The sequence below is a fragment of the Rhineura floridana genome, chromosome 8, assembly GCF_030035675.1.
Source record: "Rhineura floridana isolate rRhiFlo1 chromosome 8, rRhiFlo1.hap2, whole genome shotgun sequence".
Classification (NCBI taxonomy): domain Eukaryota; kingdom Metazoa; phylum Chordata; class Lepidosauria; order Squamata; family Rhineuridae; genus Rhineura; species Rhineura floridana.
Genome location: NC_084487.1, coordinates 72504308 through 72519683, shown reverse-complemented (window position 1 = coordinate 72519683; position 15376 = coordinate 72504308). Strand labels below are relative to the sequence as shown.

The 15376-nt window shown below is 40.1% G+C and overlaps 1 protein-coding gene across 4 annotated transcripts in view; it reads right to left on the bottom strand.

The window, feature by feature from the left end:
• Positions 1–2978: 2978 nt before the first annotated feature.
• PTPRB (protein tyrosine phosphatase receptor type B) overlaps positions 2979–15376 on the bottom strand; it is a 107950-nt gene continuing 95552 nt past the window's right edge. For all 4 annotated transcript variants that reach the window (XM_061639744.1, XM_061639745.1, XM_061639743.1 and 1 more), the window contains 6 exons: positions 15176–15310; positions 14448–14570; positions 13398–13561; positions 12907–13042; positions 6477–6597; positions 2979–3158 (listed from right to left, as the gene is read on the bottom strand). In XM_061639744.1, the coding sequence (XP_061495728.1) occupies positions 3136–3158; positions 6477–6597; positions 12907–13042; positions 13398–13561; positions 14448–14570; positions 15176–15310 (702 nt within the window). In that variant the 3' untranslated portion in view covers positions 2979–3135. The remainder of the gene's footprint in view (positions 3159–6476; positions 6598–12906; positions 13043–13397; positions 13562–14447; positions 14571–15175; positions 15311–15376) is intronic.

The window sequence follows — 15376 nt, the reverse complement described above, 5'->3', positions numbered from 1 at the left end:
TTTTCTCCTCAGCTCTTCACTGCCTTGCATTTTGCTGTAGCAAAACACCTGGTCTGCAAAGTGCTAAAAATGAAGAAGCATCTGCTCCATCTGTCTCCTTGGTGACAAGCGGGTTGTAGTGGCTCCCAGTTTCTTTCTCCTAGCACAGACAATGATTCTAAATTTAACTTTGATTTTCTGCTCATGTGAATCTGTGTCCAATCACTTTAGGCGGATCCTGTGGATACCGGATTTTAACACAGAGCCAATAGCATGACAGAAGCCTGCTGAACTTCCAGTGTCTTCCTGCAGTTATGGAGATAATTGACATATGTGTAGCAGGGCCTCTCTGACATTCTGTGCTTTCATTCAACCCCATATTCTGGGAGAATTCATTCAGGGCTAGAACTGTTGGAAGGGTTTTATCAAGCTACTACTGCTACTAAATACTAGATGGATTACCAATGACCACATTGCTGTCTGAAATTATAAAAAGTGTGCAGGGATCTTAGAGCTGATTGATCCTAACATTCTGATTGATGTATTTTTTCATGTTATTGAATAAGAGTAGAAAAAAGTTAGGAGGCTCATCATACATTGAAAATGGTAGTTTCCATGAAAGCAATGAGATGACCACTTCACTGTGCAACCATCTGTTATGTGCCTTGAGTTACCCACAATCTTAGGTCCAGTTTGAGGTCACATGAATCAGCCTTTGCCCTCAAATTAAATGTGTATGATGGTGGGATTGCTTCCTATATACAATGTTCTCATCATAACCTCATAGGTTATTTGGGGAGGTGCTGCACCATGTCCCTCTTGTCAAGTAAGCACAACATGGTCAGGGAGCTGTAGTCCAGGAACATCTGAAAGGCCACAGGTTCCCCATCATTGCATTAGAGGATGTAGGTTAGGGATGGGGAACGTATGGCCCTCTAGATATTTTGTTGGACTCTGGTTCCCATCAGCCCCAGCTAGGATAGCCAATGGCCAGTGATGATGGGAGTTGTAATCCAAAAGCACCAGGAAGGCCACAGCTTTCCTATTCCTTGTGTAGACCCTTCTTTGTAGGGAACAGTATCCCTAAGACAGCCTGGCAGGCTGCCTCTCTTCTTGCCTTCCACCATTTAGTTATGTCACTAAGGCTGCAATCCTATAAGCACTTACCTGGGAGTAAGGCCCATTGACCTTACTGGGACTTACATCTCGGTAGACAATGCATGGGGTGGGCTGTAGCTGTTGGTTTAAATTTGATTTTACTGGTATTGCTTTTTGACTGTAAATGTTATGCCTTGTTTTGTACATCACCTCAGGCATCTTGTTAGAAAGGAAGGAGGCATATAAAATACAGCAGGAGTTCCCCATGTAGACAGTGTCCAGAAACACGCTGGATAAAAATATTAATAAAATCCCACTACCACCTCTTTTTGGAAAGATAAAGCAATTTGTCAAGGACAGCAAGGCTGAAAGTATTTTTAATGTGTGACAAAAATCTTGGCTACAATTCATTCTCTCTGTTTACAGAGCCTTTGCCCTCCACATGTTGGAAGGATGGATGAAGCCTTTATGTCTTTAGTGGGCTGAAGAAATTCTAGCCTTTTCTATCAGATGGTCTCTCATCCAACGCATGAATATTTCAGCCTTTGCATCTAAAGTGCCAGTATCTATATATTTGTGCTGTCGAAGTGCTTATTCACAGCATGCACTTTTCAGATCAGGCTGCACGTTTCTTTTATAGTGAGGATGTGAAGTTAGTGTCACCAATGAAAACAAATTAATCTCAACTTAGCGTCCCATTTAGCAACAATGTTCTATTCAACAGAACACTTTAATGTCCTGCATCTGTTTCTATTGACATAATATATTGCAGCATCTTTTAAAAAGTGAGTCAATTAAAGCATCTGGCTATTCTTAAACTTGAGCAACTTTGTTCATTACAGAATGTCACATTAAAAATTAATCTGATGCTGAAAAATGGACACTAATCTCTGGGCAAATAGTGCTTCAACCCTTCAGTTTCAGTGTTATCTTTATAAGTTTCAGTATAATGAATACTGTAGGGATCTTGTTTTATGCTCATAGTTCAGCAGCAAAAATATTTATTCAGGTATGTTACTGGGTAAAAGTTAATCAATGTACAATGGTGAAGTTGAATGATGTACATGTATTAAGTCTTCCCATTTTTAATTTAATCAGAGTAGGGCAAATTTGTTATAGCACAGTGGGGAGGAGAGCCTGACTGGGAGTCGAGAGTCTGTGAGTTCAAATCCCCGCTCGTGTCTCCTGGGTGTCAAGGGCCAGCTAAAGATCATCCCCACAGTGAGTAGCTCAGGGGTTACGTTCCCTGCCACCTGTGCAGCCGTGGGCAAGCTGCATAGTCCCAAGGAGCCCAGTTGTCCCCCAGCTGGCAGTTGCAGACAAGGAAGGGGCTGACTTGTGCAGCTGTGGCAAGCTGAGCAGGCCCTAGCCAGCTGGGGAGGACTAGCCTCAGAGGGAGGCAATGGTAAACCTCCTCTGAATACCGCTTACCATGAAAACCCTATTCATGGGGTTGCCATAAGTAGGGATCTACTTGAAGGCAGTCCATTTCCATGAGGATGCTAGTGTTCTATTTCTACAATCATTACGGCTAAGAACTAAATTATGACTATAAACTCTGATACCTTCAGAAGTCTAAAGAACATGACGTGTATGGATGCATGGAACATGAATGTGTATTTCATTCATCACGTACATTCAATGAGTGGCTACTAGACTGATATGTGCAGGTTGCCCAACCACAGCTTAAAACAGTTTTTGTAGTGTAGTGTAGTGTTAAAATTTCCCTCATATTAAAAGTCTTGCTCCATATCCAGCAAAAGGTAGTTTATAGGGAAGAATTCATTAAAATAACTTTAGCATGGAAAAATAGTATTATCTGAAGCATAATATAAAATTATAGATAAAATACATATTTACATAATATAAAAGTACATTTATATACAACAATATCTATTATTTTTAAATTATATACTTTATAAAATTTCACCAGACCAATAAATTATACACAGTATCAAACATGTCTGGCACTTCTGTAGTGCATAAAATATTTTTTTAAAATTATTTTTTATAAAAGCTAACAGATATGACTGCAAAAAGCAGGAATCTGTTAGAGCCTTAGTGTCTTGAATAAACAGCATCTGAAATCAAAAGAAAACTGAAGTTAGAAAGTGAACACAGAATGGTTTTATTTTCATATTTCCAATGTCAACCAGTTAATATGTACATTTATTTATTTATTTAATTTATATCCCGCCTTTCCTCCCAGTAGGAGCCCAGGGCAGTAATGAAACATATTAATTTTATTTGCCTTTTGTTTGCTGCCCTGGGCTCCTGCCGGGAGGGATATAAATCAAACAACAAATAAATAAATATTAAAGTATTAAAGTACTAGAGTCATATAGATAGCTGGAGACCAGAATTGCATTTGAATGCAAAATAAGAAAGAGGCAACTGTGCCTTCAAACAATGGGCAGAATAGTCATCATTTTTTTCTTGGCAGGACTCCTGTGTCTTTAACAGTGATAGGACACTACCTTACAAATATTTTAAATAAATAGATAAATGAATAGATAACAACCCCAAGCTACATAAAAAGCAGAAAATCAGGAAAGGATCCTTCTTCTGGAATTGCAGGGATTGTGATGAAGAAAAACATTGTTGCTGAATTTGTGTTTATCACACAGCTATTAAAGGACAGGAGGTCTGCGAGGAAAAGAAGGTGGCCACATTGATTGTGGGAGTATTTAGGGTTATATATGCTACAGACTAACAGTGCAGTTCTAAACTTGTCTACTCAGAAGCAAATGCTACTTAGTTTGGTGGGATTTACTCCCATATGTGTGCATAGGATTGCAGCTTTGCACTGGGTAAATCATTCCTTATCCCTAGGAACTCTGGAAACTGTGGTTCTATGAAAATGGCAAAGGTTCCATTTTTATTTTTATGTCAGGGGTAGCCACCTTTATGTCACATCAGCCCCAGCCAGTATGGCCAGCGGTCAGGGATGATGAGAGTAAGTGCTTATCCACACGGGAGCATTTCTTTGTAGCAAATCCACAGCTTTTACCATTGTAATAGATTTGCAAGGTCCACACTTCATGCTCAGTGGTAACTTCAAATCCATTGTTTTCCATTCACACAAGTAGGCGTTCCTCTGGGAAAGATTTGTGTTGCTGTTTCATTGTGGCCCTACCCTCTAACTGTGCATTTTTACTCCCTCCAGTTGCTCAGTTCCTGGACATGTGCAAATTTTTTGACCTGAGCAGTATTTCCACTCCCTCCTGCTCCTCCTGCTTCCTAAAGTTACAGGTTGAAAAGAAATGGAATCTGCCCCCTCTTTCTCTGCTGCCTTTTTTGCTTTTTCTGAGTTAATTTTTCCCTGCTGGAAATACAAATCAACATAGTATTGATTTTTTTCTTTTTAAAAATATCAACATAAATATTATCTGAAAATATCAATATTGTCAATACCAATATTGACATTTTCTGAAACTATTGATATTGATATTTTTAGGCAACTTTTTTTAAAATCCACTTTAGATTTTTTAGGAAAGAAAAGGAGTGAAGGAAGTTTGCTTGGGGAGAAAGAGAGAAAAGAAGGCAGGGCTGCAGCAAACTGTGAAGGGGGGAGGACAGAGCCGTCAGAAGTTGCTAGATAAACCACCAGAAACAAAATGGAATTCATGGGAGAGTTAGTGGGTGGAGAAAGGGGAAGAGCTGAAAGTGATGATTCACCCGCCCACTAAAAAGCATCAAAGCAAAGTGTCTGCAAAGACATGTGGAGTGGAGCTATATTGTTCTAAACTTTTTGTATCATCAGCAGATTGGGTTAGTATGGATTTACAGGGGGAAAACTGTGTGATAGCTTCTGTTTGCCAGTAATGTCATGTGAACCTGCAAATTACAAGGGGAACCAAGTAGCACTAAACACACACTAAACCACTGTGTAGATGAGCCCTAACAGTCCAACAACATCTAGGGGGGCATCATATTAACTATGCCTGTTTAATGGCTTTCATTAGCGTTATAAGTTAACTCAAGGTTTGGAGAGATGGAATATACCTATTTTAAACAAAACTCCTAACAGGGAATCAACAGAAATCTCACCAAATTATAATTCATAGGATCATTTGGGGAGAAAGCCATGGCAGTTAAATTGGTATGAAGCAGACACAAATTTGTACCCCCCAAAAAGCAATAGGTTCCATCCTGATTGTTTTCTTCTGCAAAAGCACTTCCATCAATCTCTTCAAGCAAAAATCTAAATCAGGTGTAGCGAACATGGTGCCCTTCAGATGTTTTGGACTACAGCTCCCTTCAGCCTAGCCACCAGGGTCAATGGCCAGGGATGATGGGAACATCTGGAGGGCACCACACTGGCTACCCCTGAACTAAATGGAGCCTGTTTTTTTTAGTGGTGTCAGTATTAGTCAACAAGCCAAAAAAAAAAAAAACCACGTTTGCTGGTGTTTAGCCGCAGGATCCTCAAATATTCTGTGAGCCCACCACCACAAGACTGCTTACTATATAGGTCTCCACTGTAAAAAAATGAAAAGAAAAAAGTGACAGTAAAGTGGTAAGAAGGCTTTCATAAATCCTCTCACTATAGCTTCCCACACTGGACAAAATGTCAAGCAAAGAAAGGTGATGGAAGAGCAAGCCAGTTAATTTTTTTATCAATATCACTTGCTTGGTATAGTAAATACACCCAGTATTTTATTAGCACAATATATTCTCCCTTCTCCAGAAATCCTTTAACCTCAAAAGGCAGCAAAGGCTGCTTTGCTATAGCTTAAGAAGGGGAAATTCTTATTCTAAAGCATATGAAAGGAAGCTATTCCCGTAGGACTACTGGTTCAGATAAAAATATTTACTCCTGTGTTGCGGTACACTGGGGTATAACAGCATGAACATAAATATTTGTTAGTTGAGAACAGCTGGTTCAAACAAACTGCATGAGCAACAGAAGAAGAAAAAACAAGATGAGAGATTGAGGGCCAAAGCACTCAACCATCTTGCTTTTGATGGTTGCTTTCCTTTTAGCCCATGTACAACTTCCTGCACATGACAAGTAGATGATCTGATTCACTCTCCATTAAGAGAATGCACTGCCAGCTCTCTTAACAAAAGTCCCAAGCTGAGTGCTGACATGCAAAATGGCAAATTTTGTTATACCGAATGAATGAGATGGCTGTTTTGCTATCAATGCCAGTTGCCATGTTCACCTATGAAGCTGAAATTTCTCTCTGTGAATTAAATGAATGTCACAGTGTGGAGAAGATGCTAAGAAAAAGTTAAGAAAAAGCAGATGAAGGCCAGAACAGAGACTGTCAAAGGCAAGGCAGGGGGAAATCACAAACCATGGCAAAATGTTCACAGAATTTACAATACTTGCTTGTTCAGTGTAACGACATGATTATAATTGATTTCTTAATGTTCATTAAATTCAGGCTTACCTCTGTGATACTCTGGATTCACATTTTCATATATTGGAAACAATGGGTTTTCTTGTTCACTGCGTAGCTTTCTTGCTCTTAAGACATCTCTCACACATTGATGTAAATATACATACTGGCACTACAAAGGATGAACAGAAAGTGTCAAAATAAGGGATAGCTTAGCCAAGGAATAAAAGTTTCATCAGGTGTTCCTTTTCTAGTGATGGGGAAGGTATTTGCTCAGTTTGCATGCAAACCAAAATTGCACTTTTGGAACCAATATGTGGAATACAGCTCTTCCAGCTCTCACTTTTCAGTATTTTGCATTTCAGTTCTCTAACCAAATATTGTGAACAAAAATGTATGTATTAGTGGCAAATTGCTTGCAAAAACGCATGGACCTGGCAAAGTGTGTCTATTGGGAGAAATGCACACAATGTTGTTATACAAATGTTCATGCAGCTTTTTAAAAAAAGTGCGAATGTATGTAGAAATGGGATAAAGCGAATTTAAGATTGGAAAAATGAGAAATCGTCAGGGCTTCCTACAAGCATTTGGTTGGCCGCTATGAGAACAAGATGCTTGACTAGATAGGCCATTGACCTGATCCAGCAGAGTCTTCTTATTTTCTTAACAGAGAGATGAAAGCTGTTAGATTCTTTCACCCCTAACCTCTCCTGACACCAATCACCACCTAAAATATCACATTGTTAGGGGATCTGCTTCCTTCATAGTTTAGATAGCCTTTTGAGCCTTGATAATTGGGATTGGAGTTCTGCTAATCCAAGTCCCCCCCACCCCAATGATTTAAAATGTGAAGTGGACAGAATTGCTAACAATTTAAAGGATCTCCAAGGAAAGACACTTGGAGCTGGAGGACATACCACTAAACTCCTATACACAAATAACAAGGAATAGAAAGTTAATTCCCCCCCCACATACAGATTGTTTAGAATTGTGGCTCCCACCCTGGACTTGAATTCTGTAGTGCTACTCCACTACAGAGCATTAGGAGTGGAAGATTTTCTCATCATTTATTTCAGCCCCCACCTGTGAGTCCTTGCAGGCCCACAACTGGTTATGAAATCCTGGCCTTTTGCTCCAGAAGTGGGGAAGTCCTAATTGTGCATAGAACTGGTTTAACTGAACTGTTATTATCTGACTGCACAGCACAATTAAACCCATGGTCATGCTAGGCAGATCTGCAATGTCTACCTAGCGAGAGAAGTAGTGAGTCACCAAATCCCAACAATAAAGTTCTAACACTTATAATGGTGAATTTTGAGTAATCAAAGTACTCAAAACCACCAGTCCATCTCCTCCCATTATATCAGATAACAGGAATATTATTGTTAATCTACTTAAAAATAAATTAGTTCACTTTTCTAACTTGGAAGGAATAATATCTCTTAATTCAATTATTATTAATGCATGGATATTAATTTTTATTATCTTAACGGTAACAGTATTTTTCTAGAGTGATGTCAGCCTACTAATTAAGGCATAAATTTTGCAACACAATCATTTTTATTGCCTGCATGGAAACATTCCCCCTCCCCAATTATAATAGAGGCTTCTCAACTCTGCCTGTTGAAACTTTGTGCTTGTGTTTATTAAAGCATCTCATTTATTATGAAGCATTTGGATTTTTCATTATGTTCCAAGAAACAACACTGCAGCACTTTCAAATAGTACCAAGCTTAATACTACATAACGCAGCCTGAGGGCCCCTCTAAACATCCTTTTTATCGCATTTTCATGATGATTTCTGCTAATGATGTTATTGGGGTGGTCCATGTGATTCTGCTTTTAATAATGTTTGTGCCTATTAAATTTTTGGGATGGTGTCACTGTATGATTTCTAATCAGTGCACATCCCACTATTTCCTGTTGACATCCCACAACATTTTATACAAAAATATTCTGGTTTGTTTTTGTCCTGCTTTTGTTGCACTGTAGCCCCTTAGGACAACAACAGTGTGGTAGCACTGGGGAAACATCACAGGACAAACCAAAGCAGAATTAATCTACCACTAATAGACTATTACTGTGTCAAGAATATGTTGCAGAAAACTTCTGCAATAAAACGTCAGTCTGGAGGGGCCATTTGTTTCCATATTGTAAGAGAGACTCACAGGAATTTGTAAATGACTGTAGGCTTACATATTTAACAGGAATCAAGATTCTCTGACACTGCTAGAACAGTCCCTCTCTCTTTGTGTCTGGTTGGAGGGGGGGGAATTCCCAATAGTCAAGCAGGAAGAACTCACTCTAATCAAGGATTGCAGGATCCCAAAGAAGAAATTACTACAACACTGAACTTTTAACAATCCCATTTCCCTGTTCTGCTACTACTTGTGTCATCTTCCCCCCTAATATTTCCTGCATATGAAATATTGTTTTTTTAAAAAGCTTTCCCATCCCTATTTGTCCTTCAATTAGTTTCCTCTCCTGTTCTCTACTAGTGAGGAAGGTGTACTGAGGCAAGATGTATGTTTCCCTGGACTTAACATCAGCATGCATATGGTGCAGGTGCTTCCAGATTGGGGATTAATACTGCAAACAGATCATTCAGATATTGCAAATGGATTGGCAACACGTTTTTTTAACTGTCAGTTTTTTCACAGAAAATCCAGATTAAATTGTTTTAAAAAACAAAAGAATAGTGATCATCTTGTTTTATTATCCACTTGTACACAACATGTTGGCAAAAGACTAATCTCCCCTTCTAAATATAATAACGAATGATGGCAAGACCTGCTTGGTAAATAAATAGAACACAGGAAAAGTCATATTCCTCTGTCCTTGTCTAGGTAACAAGCTCACAGATAAGTATCTATATCAGCTGTACATCCTTCTTTATCTTTGCCTGTTTGATGGTTTTCTAAGCACTCATACTCAGAGCTCCTAAGCATGTCTCATCTTTTGAACCATTGTCTACCCCACTAAGCCTAATGCTCTGAAACATCAAACCTCTTTCACCCATGGGAAAAAAGAATCCCTAGTTATTTGTCTGAAGTATTTCCAGAGTGCCTGTAAATTACTGTCTGTACAAATGGGTGGTGAAATAGGTACTTTCTTGGAGCTGGCGAAAATTGCTTTAACATCCCCCATAGGAAAGAGCTGCATTTCTACTGAGGCTGTTGTTATGCAGCAAGTACACTTCCCTCATTTTTGAAAAGTTAAGTAATTAAGCTGCAGCAGCTACTGATTGTTTTATAGTACCAGCATTCATCTGTGTAATACAAAAGGTGTTCAAAAAAAGAGCTAAGAAAAGTGAAGAAAAATCACTGTCAAAGTGGTGCTAGCCTCATAGGAAATAAAGGTAGTTAAGGTAGGCAATGCCAATGCTGTAGAAGCAAGCTTTTGTTATGGCAGGGCTGGCTGGCAATCCATTGAAGTCCACAGACATTACATGAGAGCTCAGCACTTTTAGGAGGTGATGCATGAGGTCCAAGATGACTAAGAGGGATGAACCCAAGCTAGATGATAAGAACATAAGAACATAAGAAGAGCCTGCTGGATCAGGCCAGTGGCCCATCTAGTCCAGCATCCTGTTCTCACAGTGGCCAACCAGGTGCCTGGGGGAAGCCCGCAAGCAGGACCCGAGTGCAAGAACACTCTCCCCTCCTGAGGCTTCCGGCAACTGGTTTTCAGAAGCATGCTGCCTCTGACTAGGGTTGCACAGCACAGCCATCACGGCTAGTAGCCATTGATAGCCCTGTCCTCCATGAATTTGTCTAATCTTCTTTTAAAGCCATCCAAGCTGGTGGCCATTACTGCATCTTGTGGGAGCAAATTCCATAGTTTAACTATGCGCTGAGTAAAGAAGTACTTCCTTTTGTCTGTCCTGAATCTTTCAACATTCAGCTTCTTTGAATGTCCACGAGTTCTAGTATTATGAGAGAGGGAGAAGAACTTTTCTCTATATACTTTCTCAATGCCATGCATAATTTTATACACTTCTATCATGTCTCCTCTGACCCGCCTTTTCTCTAAACTAAAAAGCCCCAAATGCTGCAACCTTTCCTCGTAAGGGAGTCGCTCCATCCCCTTGATCATTCTGGTTGCCCTCTTCTGAACCTTTTCCAACTCTAGAATATCCTTTTTGAGATGAGGCGACCAGAACTGTACACAGTATTCCAAATGCGGCCTCACCATAGATTTATACAATGGCATTATGATATCGGCTGTTTTATTTTCAATACCTTTCCTAATTATCGCTAGCATGGAATTTGCCTAATGATACATTAGTTCAGTATCTGTGTCCTTAAGTGCAGATGTTTTTAAACACCTATTGCTAACAGAGGTGTGTGTGTGTGTGTGTGTGTGTTTGTGTGTGTGTGTGTGTGTCAGGACCCTAGTGTGGGAAATAATGGGCTTTAACAAATTGCTATGGTCTTAATTCAGATTGTCCCTCCACCCCTGCAGCAGCAATTTGCATAGGGCAGAAAAAAAATCTTTAAAGGAGAACTTTTTCTTCCTTTGTTAATTACTGGCACACTGTGTGTGTGTGTGTGTGTGTGTGTGTGTGTGAATCAATCCAAATTGAGATCATAGCAGAGAACAAGGAGTTAAAGCCCCCTAGCCCCCTCCTAGGATCCTAATCTTTTGATTAGGCGGTCCCTTGCTAGCAGTTTGTGAGTGTGTTTTAAAAAAAATTGGGTGCATAGGGGCACCTGATCAAAAGAAGTCTTAAGGACATAGAGACACAGCTAACATATTGTCTGCTTTGGTCTTTAAGACTTGCAATTTGAGTTGGGGGCAAGAAGCTAAGAAACAGGGAGCCCAGAGAGGCAGGGCAACTGAAGGACAGAGGATTCAGTAGGCAAAGACAGGGAAATTCTGGATTTACCAGTGAATTTCTGTTCTACTCAAGGGAAGGATGGCAGCCAAGTCTTCTCTTCAGCTACTCTTCCTGGGCTGAACAAATTAAGGTGGATTATTGTTTAAAGTACTGATTATGTACTTCAAATGGTTTTGTTTAGTTAATTGTTTAAATGCTGCCCTAGGATCCTAACCAATCAAGGGCAGTTAGCAAATCGAATAAATAAAATAAACAAAGTACTCATTACAATAAATGTGTAATTTGGTTTATGTGCTTTGCTGGACTGTGGTACGGGGGTGGAGTCAATTTCTCCCCCATTGAGATCACACTGTAGGAAGAAAGCGTTAAAAAACCCTGCTCCAATCCTGATTAGGGCTTCCAGTAACTGATATTTAAGTTAGAAAAAATAAATATGCAAAGCCACACAATGAATTTAATGTAATATGCAGTTTGTCCCTCTTTCTTAGTTGTACTTGGCATCTTTTTCTTAGCTCACAGAGAAGGATTCTTGGCATACAACCCCTGGTTTTGTCTATTGTTCACCCCCCCCCATTCTTGGGGACATGATGGGGGGTATGCTTAAGATTTAGAACAGAGTCTAGACAACTCATGCTTGGTTTGTTTTAGGGACGGTAAGATCTGTCAGTTTCGGTTTGCTCAGTTTCTCATTTTTCCAATCTTAAATTCAGTTCTCCATATTTCTGCAGCGATTTGCAAACTTAAAAAAATCCTCAAAAAAGTCACCAACATTTTAGTGCAAATTTCTCCTAATAAACTCATCTTGTAGGCAGTTTTGATATTCATTTTTATGCACATTTTCCCATAACATATGCATTTTTGTAAACATTGGTTGGCGAACTGCATTGCAAAATGTGAATACATTTTGAAGGATGGCTGTGTTTCAGTTCTCATATTGTTTTGGAAAGCACTAGTTTCATAGATTTGCCTTGAAATGTGAACTGAATCAAATTTCTCACCCATCCCTAGTTTCTTTACGCTAGTTACACCGACATAAGGAGCTACTTTCTAATTCTGAGTTACTGCACTCTCTCTCTCGACTGTGGAAGATTTTAGAGACTACCTTCCTACCTGACCTACTCCTCTTGAATGAAGAACCAGCAATTTGAGAGGAGGCTGGGTGAAGGAGGCAGGAGACTAAGACAAAGGGTGCCAAAGAAGGTATGGCATTAAGGAAAAGCGGGTACAAGGAGAAAGAAGATTTGGAAAAACTTCACACAGGGCCTAGGGCCTTAGTTCTGTTGATAGGAAGGGGGTGGGGGAATGCACTAGCAGACTGGGTTCAGAGAGGGCTTCAGGGAAGGATGGGTTGAGTCAGAGGTCTGATGGCAAAAGGAGTGGAGGAGTCATGAAATAGAGGAAAGGCCAAGGTGAAATTGGTGCTACAGTACAAGAACCTCACACAAAATCAGGAGAGACTGTCCTGTTGTCAGGAAAGGAGTGAAGAGGCCGTAGAACTTTGGACGTTGAGGAACTATGGGCTAGGGAGCTACAGGGTCAGGAAGTGTGAATTTTATATATTGATGTGAATGAAACACTTAAATTGTTAGCTTGAGGTATCTAGTTATTGTAATATTATAATAATGACATCCTAAGGCTTACCTCTGTCTGAACCATATGAACCCTATGAAGCCTCAGATCATGCACTGCCTCATAAATGTCCACAGAATCTTTCGAGTCCAATTGTTGAAGAATTCGATCCAGTGCAATAAACGTGCCTGTTCTACCAACTCCAGCACTGAAAAAGAAAATGGAAACAGTGCATCTCCAGTTTTCTTCACTTTCTTGCCATTATTATATACAGGTCACTCAAGCTGAGCCATAATTCATATTCATTTTCATCTTTTCAATTCAGACTATTGAAGCCTTTATGTTTTATTTGAAAGAGAAGCTGGACAACTTCTCCGAGCCTTCCATTGGCCACTTTTGGAAGAATGATGTCATGGCAGCTACATTCTATACTTGGAGAAGACTTAAGCTGTCAGTTGACCATCGGAAGTCATAACTCCTCAATGAAGTTTGAAAACAAAGTAGGGGCAAATACTTTCTGTCCTGCCCCACCCCATTCTTCAAAGCTCTGTTGTCCTGCATACCTGCAGTGTACTATGGTTGGTCCAGCACAAGGTGTTCGATTGATATAATCTCGTACAGTTCTCACAAACTGGATAAGGGACTGAGTGGTTTCTGGTACACCATGGTCTGGCCACACAGTGTAATGGAACTGACGAATAAGCCTAGAAGAATCAAGCTGTTCTTCCTATAAGGCCAATTAAATGCAGAGGGAAAACTTAGACACAGAAAGCAGAAAATATACATCAAATGTCTCTCTGCTGAGTATCAGAGGACAGGTTATTACACTGTACAAATAAGGGATGCCGCTTTTGTCTTTTTTTTTAAAAAAAGTGCAAATATCTCTCAGTCAAACCAGCAAATATAAAAACCTTGAGAAGGATCTGGCAGATTGGTAGGTATACTGAAGTTTATGACACGGCAGGAGCTAGGTCATATTGCACCACACACTAGTCAGATTTGAAAGTTCAGAGACCTCACTGGAAGTTGGATGCTCCATGCTATGCCTGTGACTACAGCAAAATATTTGCATGCCTTTTCAATACACAAACATAATCTCATGCCATTGAACAGCAGTTTATTTATTTGAGCTTATATACTGCTTTTGTCATGAGTGACCTCAAAGTGGTTTACGTACAGTGTGAGAAACAGCTTCCACAGAGCAGTCCAATAGAAGCCTACTCAGAAATAACTTCCATTTAGTTCAGGGAGGCTTACTGACAGGTAAACAAGAACAGGATTGGTGCCTGAGTTTCTTTTTACTTCGGAAGCAGAAGAAACATAGGAGGGTTCCTTATACTGAGTCAGACCATTGCCTCAGTACTGTCTACGCTGACTGGCAGCGGCTCTCCAGGGTTTCAGGCAGGGTTCCCTCCCAGCCCTACCCAGGTAGGCCAGGGATTGAACCTGGGACCCTCCGCATGCAAAGCAGATCCTCTACCACTGAGCTACGGCCCTTCCCCAAGGAATCTTGGGAACCTGGTGCCACAAGGAACCAGATAGCTAACATTCAGTCTCTACTAGTGTGACTTTATTGTGTAGAAAGCTTGTTAAAATAGTTATATTATACTTACACTGCAAACCTTAAACTCTCTTATTGTCCATTCTGGGAGCACTGACTCAGATAACATCTGGACAATTAAGTCTCCGTAATATAAGGAGTCCTGGTCAAAGGGCCAGTAGTGGTCACATTTCACCTGCAGAAACAAAGAAGAGCCTGCTTTGTAGGCACAACCCCTTTGGTAACCAATAAACAAACATGACAAAACATGATTCTTTATCTCTTACAAGGCTCAGCAATTTATATAAAATTGCACACATAGATGGCAATAATTATCATGACGTATCCTCTTCTAGAAGCATAGCACAGATTTGATCAGGATGCAAATTACAATTGCAAAACGTTAGGGTGCTTTTAGTACTGCCCACACATTGTTCTTCCACTGTAAGCAACATAAGCCACGCTTCAACAGATACCATGACACATAACTTCTGTCATGTCACTCATTTTTAATGGGACAAGGAATGGCAATTCCACATTAAAACAACAGCTGCCCTATGCACCAGTGGCATCACTGATCCACACCCTGCCTTCCTTCTGGAAGATGATCACATCAGCACACTGATCTGCCAGTGGAGGACTAATGGCTCCAAGCCAGAAGGCTAGTGGGATTTCTTCTGCAGGTCTATCCTTGTATAGTGTGGAATGCAACAGGTCCTGAACATGGTTGAGTTATCTCAGTGCTTGTGTGAGACATAGATACATATATGTAATCAAGAAACAGGAATGCTGTTTACTCACCCGACCCTTCTCAACACACTGGGTTACCATGACAACATTGTGAACATTCTGTTCCCATGCCATTTTCCAGAAATCATCCTTTGTGCCAGGCAGAGGTCCTTGAGTTGCAATGTATTCCCTACGAAAATTATTGCCCTGCCAATTTAGAAACCTACGATTAGTTTAGATAGTGCCATAGTAACCAGAAGCATCTTTCCTGAA